The 19680-nt window shown below is 42.3% G+C and overlaps 1 protein-coding gene across 3 annotated transcripts in view; it reads left to right on the forward strand.

The window, feature by feature from the left end:
• cacna2d2a (calcium channel, voltage-dependent, alpha 2/delta subunit 2a) overlaps positions 1 to 19680 on the forward strand; it is a 991061-nt gene that overhangs the window by 260085 nt on the left and 711296 nt on the right. For all 3 annotated transcript variants that reach the window (XM_078543862.1, XM_078543864.1, XM_078543863.1), the window contains exon 3: positions 7188 to 7304. In XM_078543862.1, the coding sequence (XP_078399988.1) occupies positions 7188 to 7304 (117 nt within the window). The remainder of the gene's footprint in view (positions 1 to 7187; positions 7305 to 19680) is intronic.

Here is a 19680-nt window from a genome sequence, read left to right on the forward strand (position 1 = left end):
AAAGCAATGGGGCACCATGCACTTCACGTACACACACGCGTACGCACACACACACTGGGTACTTATGAGGAGCAGATGACAGCAGAGTTGACTGACTATGAACAAAGTAACACCGAGGTACAGGATAACGCTAATCATCCAAAAGGGCAACTACCCAAAGTAGGATCAAAGGTAGCATACATGCCAGAAGGGACCATTGTGTGGAGGGATGCCAACATCATAGGGAGAGCCGGAAAGGCCACTGGTAAATACAAACATTGGCTAAATGTGCAGGATGAAGGACAGGAGATAAGACCTATCAATTGGCAAACTGAGGTAAGGATGTGGAAACCCAGAAAGTGTAGTATGAGTTCTGACAGTGGACCAGAAAGTGGTTGTGACCCTAGAAAAAAAATCGTGGACTTGCAAATGGTGTTCTGCTCGCATGGGAGAAAGATCATATAGTAGTAGTCCAAAAAGGGAAAGGAGGAGAGGCTGTAGCTTAACAAGAACGAGGACTAGAGAGCAAGCTAGCAATCTCAATAGGAGTAGAAGTCCTTATGACCGAGAGATTCTAGTAGCTGCTAATAAATTGGAAAATAAGCTGATAAAGGAAGCCAAATGGAAAGGGTTAGAAAGTTGGAAGGAATTTGGGGTATATTCTGAAATACCTGACAGGGGACAGCCAGCTTCATCTCACAGATGGATCTGTACAGAAAAGGTACTCCCAGACGGCACATATAAAGGCCAAAGCGAGATTAGTAGCCTGAGGCTTTGAAGAGAAACTAGGAGATCAGGATATCAGAGTGGAAATGCCTACTGTGGGGAAAGTGAGTTTGAAGATTTTTTTTTAGCTATTTTGGCATCCTATTCCTGGGAGTACAAATTGATTGATATAAAGGTTGCGTTTTTACAGGGGGAGAAGTTTCAAAGGGAAGTTTTTTTGAAACCGCCCAAAGAAGATACAGAAGGAAAGCTTTGGAAATTGAACAAGTGTGTTTATGGATTAAATGATGCATCAGAAGTTTGATATTTTTCCGTGAGGTCTGACCTGTTGAAAACAGGTTGCATTCAGTTAAAGGAGACCTGCGATGTCCAAGTGGTACCATAAGGAGAAACTAGCTGGAATCTTTATCATGCATGTTGATGATTTCCTGTGGGGAGGCTCTGTAGAATTTGAACAATGGGTAATCGAGAAGATAAAGAAGGAACTCAAAGTCAGGCTTCAGAGGCCTTTAAATACATAGGTTTAGACATTAAGCAGAGCAAGTTAGGAGTGACATTGAATCAACAATCTTATCTAGAAAATGTTAATCATATCCCAATAACTCAGGCTAGATCCTCACAAAAAGAGGATCCTGCTACCAAGGAAGAAACGGACATTTGAGAAGTTTGGGCAGATGAACTGTGCACTCAGACTAGGCCTGACGCTAGTTATGATATGTTGGAGCTCAGTACCATGATGAAACATGCTACAATTGAGCAAGTTCTGAGAGCAAATAAAATACTTAAGCACACATCTCTCAGAATTTAATTTTTTAAATTTCCAGCCTTGGGCGATCCAGAAGATATGAGGTTGGTCATTTTTAGCGATGCTTCACAGGCCAATCTTCCAGATGGGTACTGTAGCACAGCAGGGAGTGAAACAGAGAGGCAATGGCCGAGAGCAGAGTGGGAGAGCAGCGAGCACCAACCGACTGATCTTTTATCATATTCTTGGTGGGAAAGAATGATATATGTTGCCCGCTGCCTTGGGAGGCCAAGAAAATAAGGGCAGTGAAAAGCACCTTAGCTTCTGAAACGTTGGCCTTGGCAGAAGCATTAGATATGGGGATTTACTTATCCAATATACTGATGGAAATACTATATAAGGGGCAATGTGAGAAAAGTTTGCCCATAGAATGTTATGTTGATAGCCTGTCTTTTTGGGACAACATTCATTCCACGAAAAGTGTCACTGAGAAAAGGCTAAGAATAGACCTAGCCAGCATAAAAGAAATGTTAGATGGAAGAAAGATCTCTAAGATACAATGGGTTGACACAAATCACCAACTATCAGACTGTTGTTATTTTTTAAAAATGTTCTTTAAGTTTTTTTCAAAGTTTTAATTTAAAAAGAAAAGAGGGGAATCAGTCAATGTATAAATAATCACACTGCATGGCAATCACCTTGTTAAAGACAATTGCTAGTTAAACAGGTAATGGGCATTGATTATCCCATCCAAATAGAATAAAAAGATACAGCTGGAACATTTTGTGTGGAAGCTATTTGGAAGTCAGTAGCACTGAGGAGCTGTCTTGAAAGTAAACCATCTTGAACCAAAAGACCAGCTTGGATTAATTCTTCCACCACAACCTCTTATTGTGAGTAACATCACAGACAAGTGGTCAGTTATGTGTGTCGTGCTCGCCTCAGGTTGTGACCCTGGATCTACTCCCAAGCTCATATCCACTGCGATGGCAGTATCTGAGCTGGTGCAGGCTGCGGTTTGAGGATGTGACACTGCTCCCTCTGAAATTTCCTCCTCCTCAGAGGTGGATGAATGTCCCTTGACAATGGCTGCTCTATGGTCCTGCGTCAGAAAACAATGATCAGATCCAGTCGACCCTCCATACAGGAGTCTTCAGAGTTGGCTGCAGCTCAAACAGATGGCTTTTACTTGGACAACACAACCGTGCCTCATGCTGGCCTGATGGTTCCCCTGCGTTGGTTTCTAAGGTGACTCACCTCATCTGATGGAACTCCGCCCTCACTGTCTGCCATGGTATCCTGCCAGCTCCAGCTACTCCTCCTCCATTGGGGTCAGTATTGCAACGAATGTTGCCACTGGTCTGTGCCTGCTCCCTGGTATTCTGGGTCCTCTTCTCCTGCAGAAGCACAGGAGAATGATGTTAGTGGTTGCATAAGAGTAAACAAAACACCTAATCACTTTCAACCATTGCTGCAGCATCTGTGGCCAGTGGCATGCATATGGCATTGGGCCACTCAGGACCAACTTTGCGTGGATTGGCAGTGTGGGGCTCCTATGCCCTGAGAAATGGTAGCCATTTCTTTCCCAGGAGATACTGCAATCTCTGCCCATCACTGCAGGCATGTTGGATTCTCCCTCCCCTAGCATTCATACCATCACACTTACCCATTTGTTGCCCCCCCATCAATGGGCTTTGTAACTCACTCTGGCAGAGTGGAGAAGTCATTTGTGGCACTGCTGCCAGGTTCTCCAGGTGACCCCCATGGTTGCCCGTGGATGGTCTTCCCGCTCTGCCACCAATTGAGGCCCTTGTTGAGCAATTAATGCTCACTTAAGGACCTAATCCCACTGCTGCTACTATCAGTACCTGATCAAGGACCCCAGTATTGAAAAGGGAGGGACCTGCTGATAGCCACCCCCCCGCCCCTTGCTGCTGATCCCCTACCTTCATCCCCATGCGCTCACCATTCTGAGACACCCCCTCCTATCAGCATTCAACTGAGGCCTGGGATCCAGCATCGATACTCGGCCTCGCGTGGGTGTTGTACCGGCAGCAGGCACCACCTCCTCTGTGCCGTTCTGTAGAGGCCCGCAGCTCTGGATAGGAGGTACTTCAGCCCCTGGGGTCCTCGATCCCAAGGAAGGCCTGCCGCTGTCCAGTTTAGTGCTGGAGTGGCATTAAATTCGACAGAACTTCCTGAAAGGTGGTGATTTTGGGCTCTCACCAGCTCTCCAGCCTGCGCGTGAGCCACCTCTATTAAATCTGCCCACAGTCACGTCCAGCGCATACTTACACCCCGACACAGCCTGCACATGCTTACACTTGACTCACCCCACATAGAATTACTCCTCGTACACAATTGCACCACACCACGCAAATACATCCTGACTCAGCCCACACAGCATTACATCCTGACACACTATTTACACAATTACATCCTGCACATAATAGCATCCCATGCACTGTTTGCATTTGTATAGTAATACTATAAAACAACCCACATGCCTTCACAGGACCGTTATGGAACAAAGTTTTACACCGAGCCACATATGGAGATACTAAGCCATAATTCTCAATGAATCTACGTTCTTTGGGAAAAGAACTCCATGGGAAAAGAAGTCCACGAAAGGAAAAGTAAAGACGTTAAAAGATAGGTTTAGAATAAAAGAAGAGGCTTATAATTTTGCCAAGAAATGTAGTAAACTCGAGCATTGGGAGACTGTTAGATTAAAAACCAGAAACTGAACTGGACTAGCCGTATAAATACTGTGGCTACAAGAGCAGGCCAGAGACTAGCAATCCTGTGGTGAGTAACACACTTCCTGACTCCCCAAAGCCTGTCCGCCATCTACAAGGCACAAGCCAGGAGTGTGATGGAATACTCTCCACTTGCCTGGATGAGTGCAACTCCAACAACACTCAAGAAGCTTGACACCATCCAGAACAAACCGCCCATTTGATTGGCATCACATGCACAAACATTCACTCACTCCAGCACCGACACACAGTAGCAGCAGTGTGTACCATCTACAAGGTGCACTGCAGGAACTCATCAAGGCTCCTTAGACAGCACCTTCCAAACCCACAACCACTACCATCTAGAAGGACAAGGGCAGAAGACACGTGGGAACACCAGCACCTGGAAGTTCCCCTCCAAACCACTCACCATCCTGACTTGGAAATATATCGCCATTCCTTCACTGTTGCTGAGTCAAAATCCTGGAACTCCCTTCCTAACAGCACTGTGGGTGTACCTACACCACAGCGGTTCAAGAAGGCAGCTTACCACCACCTTCTCGAGGGCAATTATGGATGGGCAATAAATGCTGGCCTTGCCAGCGACGTCCACATCCTCTGAAAGAATAAAAATAACAAATAAAAGAGTCTACAAATATGTGAACAGGAAGCGAGAAGCAAAAGTAAATGTGGGTCCCTTAGAAGTTGAGACAGGATAACTTTCATGTGGTATAAGGAAATGGCAGAGAGGTTAAGCAAATATTTTGTGACTGTCTTCACACTGCAAGGCAAAAAAATAATAGTAGGAAACTGAAGGTCTCGATCGTGAAGTGCTTAAAAGTAATTAATATTAGTAAAGGGTAGCACTGGATAAATTAATAGGACTGAAAATGGTCAAATTCCCTGGACTGATATCCTACATCCTAAGGTTTAAAAGTTAGGTGGAGCGATAGTGGATGTAGGGCTTGTGATCATCCAAATGTTCCTTGTTTCTGGAACGGTCCCCGTAGATTATAAGCTAGCAAATGTAACACTGCTATTCAAGAACAGGAGTGAGAAAATGAGGAACTACAAACTGGTTAGCCTGACATAGGTCGTCAGGAAAATGTTGGAATCCGTTGTTAAGTAAGTAGTTAACAGTACTCAATAAAAAATCATATTATTAGGCAGAGTTTTATGAAAGGGAAATAGAGATCTTGTACACGAAGCAACAAAAGCTAACATGCAGGTACAGCAAGCAATTAGGAAGGCAAGTGGTATTTTGGTCTTTATTGCAGTTGACGTACAAGAGTAACGAAGTTTTGCTGCAATTATACAGGGCTTTGGTGAGACCAGACCTTAAGTAATGTTCACAGTGTTGTTTTCCATTACTAAGGAAGGATGTATTTGTATGAGATTGATTCCTGGGTTGAGAGCATTGTCGTATGAGGAGAGATTGAGTAGAATGGGCCTATATTCTGGAGTTTAGAAGAATGAGAGATGATTTTATTGAAAAATTAAAGTTTCTGAGATGGCTTGACAGAGTGAATGCCGAGAGACAGTTTACCATAGCTGGAGAGGCTAGAACCAGGAGAGCCTCAGGATAAGGGGATGGCCGTTTTGGACTCCGATGAGGCGGAATTTCTCTAATCAAATGGTTATGAATTTTTGGAATTCTCTACTGCAGAATGCTGTGGAAACTCAGTTGTTGAGTTTGTTCAAGGCTGAGATCGATGAAATTTTGGACTCTAAAGGAATTAAGGGATATGGGGATCTGGTGGGAAAACAAAGTTGAGGCAACAGATCAGCCATGATCTTATTAAATGTAGTAGCAGGCCCAAGGGGCCTAATAGGCCCGTCCTGCTTCCTATTTCTTATGTTCTTATGATTTGAAAATGAGAATGAGAATTTTAAAATCAAGGTGTTGCTGGATTGGGAACCAATGTAGGTCAAGGAGCAGAGGGATGATGGGTAAATGTCTGCCTTTACACATATATGTTTGTCCAGTGGTCTGGAATCATTATTAAATACTTTTTAGATGTACTTATTGTATGTAAAAGATATGTCTACTTCTCAACACTACGCACGATAGCTTTAAATTGCTTTCATTTATAGTGGAATAGAAACAGAACTAGTTACAAATGTCATCAGCAATTGTTGATGTGTCTTCCAGCATCCGAGAATGGCAGAGGAATCTGCAGAGCTATAATTAATAGCAGAAATGGAAAGGATAGGGAGTGGTACTTTCTTTTGAATCAGCGAGGTTGGTGATTTTCTAGATTGCTTAAAAAGAATTTAGTGATAGTAATAGAAATAGTCACATGATGCTTCCCAGCACATTATGAGACACTAAATTATACTTTAGGAATAAGCAAATGCTAATAAGGCAAACAGACCTGTTAGCTTTTCATGGATCAGTGTCTACTGCCAACCTCCTTCAATCCTTCTCTGTAGAGAACTGTCAGTCATTTCTCCTACCCATTTCCGTTTGCTGCTTCCCTGTGACTACTGTACCGCTCCATCACACTTCCGATGTAAAATTCCACCAGATTTCCCTCCTTGCTCCTCACTTGCTTATTTATTACTACTGTCCCCTTGTAATTCAAACAGTTTGTGTTCTCTCACCCTTGCCTTTTATTCTTCTATTGGTGTATGTTTGAAAGTTATCTTCATAACTTTGCAATCCTTGATCATACCAGCTTCTCACAGCCAGTCAGTCCTTGTACCTGTAAGTTTCATATTCCAGTTGAATCTTTAGCTGAGCACTCCTGGAACAGATGATTAATCCCCTTAATTAATTTCAAATCATTATAATTCTAATTGTTTCACTGAAAGTTCCTGTCTTTCTGCAGTGGTGATGGTGACTGGGCTGCGATGCTCTCAGCTCTTTGTGTCCATTGGCTGATGTTTTCATTCACTAGCTTTGTTCTGTCCGCATTGGGGTTGTCTGGTGTTAAGTGTCATTGTCTGGAAAATGCTCTGCTGATTCAATATTTCTTCCATTCATTTCTCCCAACCAGCTGTATGATGACCATAAACACCTATTTGATGTTAAAGAGAACATTGCTGCCACACTAGTGGAAAGAGTGGCTGGTGATATTGAGAAGCTCTTGGATAAGAAGGTGGAAGCTCTGGAGGTAAGGATTTCAAACATTGTCCTCTTCAGTCTCAAAGACATTTGCTCATTGCTGAATTGACAATTTAAGTTATAATGTGTGGCTCCCAGACAACCTGGTTGGCAGGTAGACTATGGGCCTGTGATATCCTGAGGCCAGAGAGGCTGGTCAGGAGATAGACTGGGGCCTGTGGTACCCTGAGGCCTCAAAGCCTGGTCACGAAATGGACTGTGGGCCTGATCAGTGTTCCTTTGGAATGGTGAGAGACTGAGAAATATTTGCATTAAGAGGTACCCCGATATCCTTGTACATGAATCACAGAAGGTTACATTCAGGCACAGCCAGCAATAAGGAAGGCAAATGGTGTGTGGAGTTGGAGTATAAGAGTAAAGAAGCCTTGCTATAATTATACAGAGCATTGGTGAGGTTACACCTGGAGCTCTCTGTGCAGATTTGGTCTCCTTACCCAAGGAAGAAATATTTGCACTATAGGGAGTACAACAAAAGTTCACTGGACTGACTCCTGGGATGAAAGGATAACCTTTGACTCAGAAGCAGTACAGTAAGGACTTTAAACAGTTGAGAAAAAATGATCTACAGGCTGTAGCAGAGCACTTGGGGATTAACATAAGATCAGGAGCTAAGACGGACAGGACCCTTGAATAATTGGCTGGGTACCAGGGGTTCAGGAAAAAAAACAGTTCTGTTAATGATCAAGTTGAACTTGCCGGAATTGGAAACAAACAAGCTTAGAAAGGTAGAAATTAGCAAGAGATGAAAGAGAAAAAGAGAGATGGAAAAACATGAAATGGAGCATGTGTTCTGATCACACAAACTTTGGTTGACAAGGAAAAGTAAGACTGACTCAGAAATCCTCTTAATTTTGATTTGGCCAAGAATTTTCGCTTGGTATCTAAATTTAGTGAGGAGGAAATGTAGATGTACTTCCTGTTGTTGGAGAAAATTGCCGTGAATCTGAATTGGCCATAGGAACAATGCTCCTAAAAAAATGTTTTGCTAGGAAAGGCTTTGGACGTTTATTCACCTCTTTCAGCAGAGCACTCATGTGATTATGAGGAAGTAAAGTACTATACTCAATGCTAATGAGTTGATGTCAGAGGCCTATGGGCAGAAATTTAGAAATTTGAGAAAGAGAATGGGATAGACCTATGTGGAATTTGCAAGTGAAAAGGAAATGGCATTCAATAGGTGGTGTAAGTCGATGAAGGTGGAACAGAACTTCAATAACCTTAGAAAGATAATGTTGGTGGAGGAGTTCAAAAATAGTGTCCCCTTGGGGTTAAGGTCTTACCTGGAAGTCCACAAAGTTCATATAGCCAAGGAAGCCTTGATAATGGCAGACGATTATGAGCTAACTTATGAGATGCTTAATAACAGGCCCCTCTCTTGAACCTTCCAGAGAAATTGGATTGAGAGGAAGGTCAATATGAGCAGAGGTCAGGCCCTGCTGATAAAGGTGGAAAAGGTGAAGACCCAGGCCCTTCTCCGGTTAGTGAAAGTGAAGGTTCAGAGGAGAGGCTTAGTTCAAGGGAACCGACCTGCTACATTCGACACAAGAAAGGGCATGTGAAGGCTGAATGTTGGAAATTAAAAGGTGAGTCTGTCACATTAGTACAGTTGCACAGTGCCCCTCCAGAAAAGTCTTTGGTTAGTAAAATTAATGACAAGCAGGTAGTTTCTCCTGCTTACTGATGTAGTGAATCAGGGTGTTGAAATCATAGGAGTTTTCAGTTTGAGGCTAAAGTGTCCCTATTTTTATCTGGTGAGGCAGGCAAGTCATTTGTTATCCTTCAGAGTTACAGATCTGAATTAAAAATGCAGAAAAAAGTATGAGCAAGGTAAGGCAAATCAGAGAGCAATAATACTTAAAGCTAATGATGAAAAAAGAGGGAAAAGTTGCTTTGAGGGAGAATGGAAAAGCTGAATTCAGTGTTGACACCGTAGAGCTGCACGGAAGTATATGTGTTCTTGAACATAAATTAAAATTTCACTCTTGCTAGAAAAGAACTAGACAAAGCTCAAAAGCAGCGGGAAGAAGAAAAATGAAAAGAAATCAAGAAAATTTGTGAACTGAATAAAAAAGGTCAAATTTACTTAACTGAACATTGACATAACCTTAACACAGCTCTTAAAGCGACTAAAGAGGAGTATACTCAACAGAAAAATGAACTACTTCTTTCTCCTAGGAAAGAGAGCCAAAGGGTTAGATCATTGAGATGAATTTGGAATTAAAAGTGATCCTGAATTTAAACAGGATGAGGCGAAGTACACTTTGGATGTTTGGCTGGTTGAAACTTTTTTTCAAAGACTTAGACATTAAAAAACATGCAGACATGGAAGAAAATGGAGATCAGGGATTAAAAACTAAATAGTGGTTCAGAGTCTATTTCAAACAGTGAAAACCATGACAATTTTGTCTAGATTTAAAGGAAAAAAGGAATTTGCTGAATCCAGAGGGTAAAAAGCGATGTCAAGGGATTTCTCCTTTGATTCTAATTCACAGCCGCCAGTACCCAGAAGCTCAGATGGTTTGCCAGCAATCAGTAATGTTATTCTTGACAAAGTTAACCAGACAAAACAAATTGTAAAGCCTTTGGGTCCATCAGGAATACTATCCTAGTATTCCGATTGCACACAATCCAAGACAGATTTTCAAAGGCAACATGAGAGCTCAAAACTAAAGTACTAGTCTGTACAGATTATAACCATGGTGTTCCTAGAAACGTTCAGAATCGAGAACCAAAGGCTGTTTCAATGTAGTTTGATGCTGCTGCCATTTACACTAAAAATTGTGAATGTTGCTGGCCAAAACAATGTGATTGGGGATGTCCTGTTGAAAGTTTAAAAGAATAAGGGATGGTAACAATGTCTTAAGTTAGGTAAACGTATTGGGCTTTAAAAGATTGTAAAATAAAACCTTATGTTTGTAATGAAGCTTGTTTTGTCAATACAATGCATCATTGTTGTTAAAGGCCAAAAAATGCGGATGCTGGAAATTTGAAACAAAAACAAAAAATGCTGGAAAAACTCAGCAGGTCTGACAGCATCTGTGGAGAGAAAGACAGTTAACGTTTCGAGTCTGTATGACTCTTCTTCAGAGCTAAAGGGAAGTAGAAATGTGGTATATATTTCACCACATTTCTACTGCCCTTTAGCTCTGAAGAAGAGTCATACGGACTTGAAACGTTAACTGTATTTCTCTCCACAGATGCTGTCAGACCTGCTGAGTTTTTCCAGCATTTTTTTGTTTTTGCATCATTGTTACCTGTGTAATATGTAATACGCTGGTTGTAGAAGTGTTTATGATGTTAAGAACTTGCTGTATGTCGAACACTATTACAAAGAAAACTTTACTACGGTAAAGCTTCCTTTTCCCAAGGAGACAAGTGTGGTAAAAACAGCCAAACAGCCTTTGACCCGGAAGCAGTACCGTAAGGAAAATTGGTAATTTGTTTAAAATATCTAGGGAATCTGTAATTGTTTTAAAAAATGTTTCAAAAGGACTTTGCATCAAATGTAAAGGGATCAATTGTAATTTTATTGGATAGTTTAAAAAAAAAATACTGGTCATGTGACCTAGCAACCCTGGATCTGGAAGCATTGCCAACAGAAAGGAAGTTAAGACCAGAAGCTGTGTGACAGACGTTCAAAGCATGTAATTTACTTATCTTTTCTCAGTTTGATTCTCAGGCGGTTATTTTTCCTTTTCCATCTCTTTCACTAGGCTACAGTTCCTTAGGTACTTGATACTCAAACAATGCTGCAAGTGTCATCTTAGCTGGACACGTTCCTGTTCCCACTCAATCCCATGCATGCTCTCTGAAACTGGGCCAGGATTAGGAGGCTCTGGCTAATTGTTATGTTCCCTACTTCCCTAAATCTTGGAGATTCCTCACTGCTGTAATTAACTGAGTCATCGTGAACCTGGATTTTTTTTTGTTAACAATTTTTCATAAAACTAGTATTGATTCACTATCCAATTGGAACCTGTTGAATAGTATGTTCCCCTTCAAAATCAATTTTCAAAAGGAATTGTTTCTTTTATTTAGGTCTCTTTCCTCCACCTTTTGGTACCTTAAATTGATTTTAAGAGAATGCCCTAGGGAAACTTTCTTTGAAAAATGTTACAGTTTGCAGCACTGCCTCCACCCCTGGCCTCGCTCTGCCCCTGCCCCCTCCCTGCAACCTCAGTCTTGCTCTGTTCTCCACCCAACCCAACCCCAGCTTCACTCTGACCCCCTGCCTCGCTCTGTTCCCCCTTAAACTCTGCCTGCTTTGGTTCTTAGATTTTGTCACAGTGAAGACTTTTAATCAGAATAAATTGGATCTTCACTTTATTGGCACAAAATTGTCATCTCTACCCTCAGACATATTACAACAGTGTTGCAGAATCTGAGATTTTTCTTGACCCTTCCTTGTTTAATATGTATTTTCTGACTGAGTAAAGGAGCTGCTGTGTAGAGACAGTATGGAGCTGGATACTGAGCAGACAAGAGTTGAGTACAAAGTTGGTCTCCTGAGAAGTTGCAGTCTGGTCTGCTCCTCTGTATATAGACTTGTGGTGACTATTTCCTGCTCAAAAATGGACCTTGCCACAAGGCCAGGCTCCTTGACTGTTAATAACCCAGCCTTAGTGTAAAATAAACTGATGGATTGAAATGTAACTACATCTCAATGAAAGAAGAGTGGGAAGCTTGTAGTTAAGGAAATACCTAAATGTGACTGTGTACAGGATCCTGCAGTGAATCTGACTTCAGAGAACCAGGCCTGCTATGTGCCCCTTCGACTTCTGACACCTGGGTTAAAATCTGGCGTATACTGGTGGGTTGAAAGACCCTGTCTGCTGCTTAAGAGGATCTTATGTGAAATGAGTTTGAGACACAGTCTCATTGCTAATGGGCCCTCAGTTTCAAACATAATTAGCACTGAATATGCAGTTGTACTCAGAGATGATGCAGAACATGAATGGAATGGGAAATTGAAAATGTCAGTCTTGTATAGTCAATGTATTCTTCTGAGCTTGTGGCTGAGGGACATTGTTAGGGTAGAGCAGAAGAAGCTTAATTCTGCATATAACTTGCGATAGCTGACCTGGGGATGATTGATGCAATGGAATGTTTCATTCTTCAGCACTGAAATCTCCCAGTGTGATCAGAAAACATACATATCAACCTGTAAAAGCATTGTAGAGCTAATGAGCAGCTCCTAAAAAGCAGACAGCTCAAAACCAGTGCGCTAATAAAACAAACAGAGCCCAAGTAAAGGCCTAGAACCAAGGCCACTGCTTCAAGATGACCAAATAAATTAAATTCCTTTTTATTGCTTTGGTGTTTAGGATCTTTAATTAGTTTTTTAAATTCCAATGGCCTCATGTATGACACAAGAATGGATGCAGTGACAGTGGGAGTGCAATGGTATATGAATTACCATGATTAAATTTCAGCTACACCCAATATTCCACCAGTTCTGAGACTCCCAAGAAATCTCCACATTTTTTATATATATATATCTATATATCACTTTGTTTATTCAACATTCTGTGTTTAATATGTAATTGGTTGTAAATATACCTTCTGTTAGCTTTTTTCTTTAAAAGTCAGTTCACAACAAAATTCCCCCATGGAGACAATGGACCAATCTACAACCAAACACCCCTCAATGGATCAGGAGCAGGAGAGGCTGTACACAGAAGTGGCCATCTTGCCACTCCCTTATACTACTTCAAACTACACAAGCGTCTCCTGTTCTTTCTTTATTTTAGGCAAATATGACAGATCAACCCTTTCCCACTCTTCACAGCCAGCCTTAGCCCAGGCAAACCTAGTCAAAATCTCTCAATGAGACTTCAAGATCTCAGGACAGATAGGGGAACATGGAATATAGGGGAACATGGACAGAGAGACAGACTGATGTTCTCCAGTCTTATCCACCAGATTGAAAGCGGCATCAACAAGGGTCACTTTGATCAAGAAATCTTAGAGGCAGTGATATGTGCCATAGTCTATGGGTCTTTTCTCAGAAGCTACTATGAAGGTGGAGTTGGACTGACCCTACCTAACCTATGTTGCATGCTGAGGTCACACTTTCAGGAGAAAGGTGCAACAGGATTACATCATCGTCTCTCTGGACTAGGGCAAGAAAATAGGGAACAAGTCCAGATCTTCCTTATTTGAGTGCTTGATCTTAGACAGAAAGTCATTTTTGCCAGCTAGGAGTTGGAATCTGAGCTTAATACGACCCCACCCTCATATAAATCATGTTTTTACGTGCCCTCTTGACAGGACTAAGGAGTGAATCAGTTAGGAATGAACTTTGCCTCTATTTGGAAAATCCCAGAATGACAGACGAAGCACTTTGAGAAGCTGAATGTTGCAGTTAGTTGTGAGATAGAGTGACGGGAGAAGCTGGGAAGAGCAAAGAGTGCTATGATCCATGAGACCCAAGAAATGAATCATAGTCAGGAGGAACTAAAAGAACAAGGGAAAAGTAAAACTTATGAGGGCACTCTGATGTCTAAGATTGCAGAGTAGATATGGCAGAGATTGCCATTATGAAGGAGCAGCTTATAGACCTGCAGGAAGCACTTGTCCAAGGAAAAGGTACTCCCAGAATATCAATCCCAGAGACCAGCAGCTAATACAAAGCGAAGAGGAGGTCCTGACTGCCAGCTTTGAAATAATGATAATAGTTGTTTCCACTGATTTTGTCTGGCTCAGCTGAGCATTATGCTAGGGGTTGCCAACAGAAAAGTTTGAATCATTCTGCAGGAAACAGTAGGGATACTGGCCAAGGGACATGCAGTAATCATGAGCGTTTCCCTACCAAAGTCCCAGATTTGAAGCATCTCTCCTCCAGAGCAGGCAAACATCACTCCCCTAATGGCGCACCTTGTCAGACATCTCACAGAATTACGGTGCAGAAGGAAGCCATTCAGCCTGCCGTGTCTGCACCGGCTCTCTGAGCATTTTAATTTAGTATCAATCTTAGTATCAGCCTTTTCCCCATAACCCTGCACATTATTTCTATTTAAATAATCATCTAATGCCTCTTGAATTCCTCAATTGAACCTGCCTCCACCACAATTCCAGGCAGTGCATTCCAAATCCTAACTACTTGCTGTGTGAAAAAAGTTTTTTCTCACCTCGCATTTGCTTCTTTTGCAAAACACTTTAAAACTGTGCCCTCAGGTTCTCGATCCTTGCATAAGTGGGAACAGTTTCTCCCTATCTACTTTGTCCAGACCCCTCATGATTTTGAAAACATCTATCAAGTCTCATCTTAGCCTTCTCTCCAAGGAAAACAGACTCAACTTCTCCAATCTTTCCTCATAACTGACACGTCTCATCCCTGGAATCATTGTTGTAAACCTCTTCTGCGCTCTCTCCAATGCGTTCACCTCCTTCCTATAGTGTGGCGCCCAGAACTGTACACAATACTCCAGCAGAGGTCTAACCAGTATCATATAAATTCATCAAAACCTCCCTGCTCTTATACTCTGTGCCCCTATTAATGAAGCTTAGAATACTGTATGCTTAGAAACAGCTCTCCCTCTACTTGTCCTGCCACCTTTAACGACTTGTGTACATATACACCCAGATCTCTCTGCTCCTGCACACACTTTAGAATAGTATCCTTTATTTCATACTGTCTCTCCATGTTCTTTGTACCAAAGTGCATCACCTCACACTTCTCCGCATTGAGCTTCATCTGCCACCTATCTGCCCACTCCACTAATGTGTCAATGTCCTTTTGAAGTTCTATACTGTCCTCCTCACAGTTTACAATTCTCCCAAGTTTTGTGTCGTTCGCAAACTTTGAAATCATCCCCTGCACACCAGGAAATAGATCATTTTATATATCAGGAAAAACAAGGGTCCCAGTACTGACCACTGGGGAATTCCACTACAAACCTTCTTCCAGCCCGAAAAATACCCATTAACCATTACTCTATTTCCTATCCCTTAGCCAATTTTGTATCCATGTTGCTACTGTCCCTTTTATCCCATGACCTATAACTTTCCTCACAATTCTGTTGCGTGGCACTGTATTGAATGCCTTTTGGAAGTCCATATACACCACATCAATGGCCTTGCCTTCATCAACCATCTCTGTTACCTCTTCAAAAAACTCCAAGTTAGTTAGCAGCAATTTTCCTTTAACAAATCCATGCTGACACTTCCAAATCAATCTACATTTTTCCATGTGACTATTAATTCCATTCTGAATAATTGCTTCTAGATGTTTCCCCACCATCAAAGTTAAACTGATTGGTTGCAACCTTTTTTGAACAAGGCCATAATGTTTGCATTTCTCCAGTCCTCTGGCATCTCCCTGAATCCAGGGAACATTAAAATATTATTGCCAATGCCTCTGCAATTTCCACTCACTTCCTTCAATATCATTGGATGCATCTCACCCGGTCCCGGTGCCTTATCACATTTAAGTACCGACAGCTTATCCAATACCTCCTCCTTATCAATTTTAAGCCCTTCTAGTAACTGAGTTTCCTCCTCTGTCGGTATGGCCTGGGCAGCATCTACCTGATAGGTAAAGACAGATGCAAAGTATTCATTTAACCTCAGCCATGCCTCTTGCCTCTGTGTAAATCCCTTTTGTCCCTAATCAGCCCTACTCCTCCTTTTACCACCCCTTTGCCAGTTCTGTGCCAGTTGATTATTCTTACTCTGGATTGACCAATTTCCTTTTCCACCATTATTCTAAACCTTATGATACAATGATCACTGTCCCCTAAACATTCCTCCACTGTCACTTGATCTACTTGGCTCTCCTCATTCCTCATAATCAGGTCTAGCAGTGCCTCCTTTCTTGTTGGACTGGACACATACTGCTCTAGGAGATTCTCCTGAACACAATCTAGGAACGCTTGTACCTTGCTGCCCCTTACACTACCACTATCTAAGTCTATGTACGGGTAACTAAAGCCCCCTATTATAACTATATAATCCCTTCCCAACCAGACTGGTGAAGATAAGAACACTTTGGGACACAGGAGCCCAAGTCTCCATTATACTAAGAGAATGGGAAGATACCCACTTAGCAGATGTTCCCTTGAGGCCATTGGGGGAACTTGTCGGACCAAGCAAACTCAATCTTACTACAGAAAATGAGTCAGATATCCTGTTTGATGGGTGAATTAATGTCCTCTTTCAGTTGCCTTTGAACCCAAATATCAACATCTCCATCCCAATTTTTGTGACCCAGGCCATCAAGGACATCCCCATATCAAATACAATGTAATAGAAGTGGTAGGGAGAGGCTCCAGTGAATTATGCACGGTTCAGTTGGTCCAAGCAGCATTTTCTGAGATGAGAAAGGAAATATAAAATGCCTTTGTCCACCTTATCCAAGAAGAGCCTTCGACAAATTTTGGATGCTTATCAGTGAGGAGGAAAGATGTCAGCATTCCAAAATGCAGTTCTGTTGCTGTGCCCTGTAGAGTTCAATCAGTCCCCACAATTTGAGACCTCACAACCATGTTCAAGCCGACTGTGCCTATGCAATTACCTGAAGACCTACATGTTGACCCTTCAATTGTGTGGTTGCAGGAAGGAAAGGCTTCTCAACATACATCTGTGTCCTCCTGTCAAACACTGCCAATCGTGATGTGGTTTTGAAGAGAAATGCCATTAGGTTCCCTACAAGTGGTTGACATAGGTGAAGCTTTGCAATGCACAATAGCATCAGATAAGATGATTTCGAACACTGACTCTGCAAAACCAGTTCAAGATAGGGCTGTGAGTTGGGTGCCTCCTGTGGATCTTATTTCTTTAATAGAAGATCAACGCCAGGCTGCCACCCTGTTGTTAAGAGAAGAAGCAGGAGCATTTGCAAGGGATGAGAATGACACAGAATGCATCAACGACCTTCAGAGGCACCTTCGCCTCAAAGATGATCAGCCTTTGCAGAAGGCGTACATGTCTATCCCCCACCATTATACAGAGAAGTGAAAGCCTACCTTCAAGACTTGATAAATTGAGGTGGGATCACGAAGTCCGAGTCATCATATTCATCCCCAGTCATATGTGTGTGGAAAAAAGATGGGAACCTCGCTTCTGTATAGACTACTGGAACTCAATAACAAAATGATACCAGTCTGACAGCCAAAACTTGGATTCAGGATGTCCTGGGCAACTCTGGGGGAAGATCATGGTTTTCCATTCTGGACCAAGGGAAAGCCTACCACCACGGTTTCGTTGCAGAAGAAAGTCGAGCAGCAACTGCCTTCATCACCCCATGTGGCTTATACAAATGGCGCCGCATTCCCTTTGGTTTAACAAATGCACCTATGGTTTTTCACAGTTGCATAGTCATGTCTTAGTGACCTGATGGGGTAAAGTGCCGTTATATTGTGGATGATGTTCTAGTGTGCAATGACTCCTTTGAGGCACATACCACAGATCGGATCACAAGCAAGTCCTATGATGTCTTCAGGAATCAGGATTTAAGCTAAAGCCCAGTAAATGTTCTTTGTTCAGACTTGAGGTCAAGTACTTGCGTCGGTCAGATCATCTCAAGAAAGGGCTATAAATGCATCCTGCAGAGAGATGCGGTTGAAGCCCTCCATCACAAACAACTGACAACTGTGGGATACATAAGAAAACTCTTTTTTGTTAGGATTGTACCATCAATGTATCCTTAACTTCTCAAGCACAGTACCAACTACTACAAAAGCCCAGTGAGAGTGCTGAAGAGGAACACCCACCAATGAAGACTAAGAAAGCTTGCGGAAAGGCAGCTAGGAAAAGCAGCAGTCAAGTCCCATCATGCTAGCACATCAGTTGGATGGAGGACCATCAAAAGGCCTTAGAAGTTTTATTGAACTACCTTATAAGCCCACCAGTAATGGATTTTGCATACCATAATGAGCCTTTCATCCTGTACACAGATGCTTCAAACAAGGGCCTTGGTGTTGTACCACACCAAGAGCAAAAGGAGAAGAGGTGAGTCATAGGCTATGGATGCTGAACTCTCAGTTCTTTATAAAAGAACTACAACTTACACTGGGGAAAGTTAGAATTTTTAGCTTTTAAGTGGGAGGTGACTGAAAAATTCCGAGACTACCTCTACAACGCACCACGTTTCACTGTATACACTGACAATAATCTGCTTACTTAAGTCCTCTCCACAGAAAAGCTTACTGCTACAGGTCAATGATGTGTAGCTGAACTGGCAGATTACAATTTTACCATCCAGTACCTCCCTGCTAAGAACAGTGTGGCAGACAGTCTTTCTAGAAAGCTTGTAGTCTTCGACAAATATCAGAAAGATTGGACTATGGAAATCTCACCTATGATCCAAACCAAGGGCAGTACAAGTAGAATCCAACAGCGCTAAAGCCTGGTTGAGTGCCCTGACTACCTGATCATTAGATCTACCAGATGGAGGGGCAGCCTTCTTCACTGCCCTTACAGCTGCTCACCAGGAAGATGATAAGGGGCATCCAAGAACAAGACCCAACCATTGCCCCATCCTCAAGGCAAAACAGCAGAATTTATCTATCTGTGGGAATGTGAGGTGCCAGTTACGTGGAAAGGCTGTCAACTTCCTTCATCACCGGAAGTACTTACAAGTCGATGAAATTGCCATCTTGCACAGGAAATCATCTACAGCTAATATTTCTGGCTGAGTACCACAGTTTGGCCCTTCAACAACTACCTGATGAAATGGGACATTTTGGAACTGACCATGTGACTAGTTAGATGAGAGACCTTTTACTTTTATTGGCCAAGCATGCAACAAGGTATTGAACATTACACCACCTGATGTACCTGTCTGAAACAACGGAAATCAAACAACCCTGCCAAAGCACCCTCAACCCAATCACCACCAAAGAACCCTTCAAACTTGTCGATTTGTACATCCTCCGTTTGAGAAGAGTACAGGAGAATGCGAGTACATATTATTGATCGTGGGTCATTACACTAGATTTGTGCAAGCTTACCCAACGACCAATAAACCAGTGAAGACAGCAGCTGACAAGCTATTTATAACTTTATACTAAGGCTTGGATTCCATGAAAATAGATCATGACTAGGGATGAGAATTTGAGAATCACTTGTTCAACCAACTCCATCTGTACAACAAAATCAGAAAATCCCATAACACCTTACCATCCAGAAGTGTAATGATCAAGTCAAGTGCTTTAACAGGACACTGTTGGAGATGCAAGAGGCAACAAGTGGTATAAGAGCACCACAAGTCTCTGCTTAGTCCAGGAGATCGAGTGCTGGTCAACAACGTTGTTCCTCCTGGAGGATCCAGCAAGTTAGTCATGCTGGCAGGATGAAATTCAACAGGTAGTCTCACAAAAGGATAATTCAATGCCAGTATATGAAGTAAAGCCAGAAAATGGTGA

The sequence above is a fragment of the Cetorhinus maximus genome, chromosome 6, assembly GCF_964194155.1.
Source record: "Cetorhinus maximus chromosome 6, sCetMax3.hap1.1, whole genome shotgun sequence".
Taxonomy (NCBI): Eukaryota; Metazoa; Chordata; class Chondrichthyes; order Lamniformes; family Cetorhinidae; genus Cetorhinus; species Cetorhinus maximus.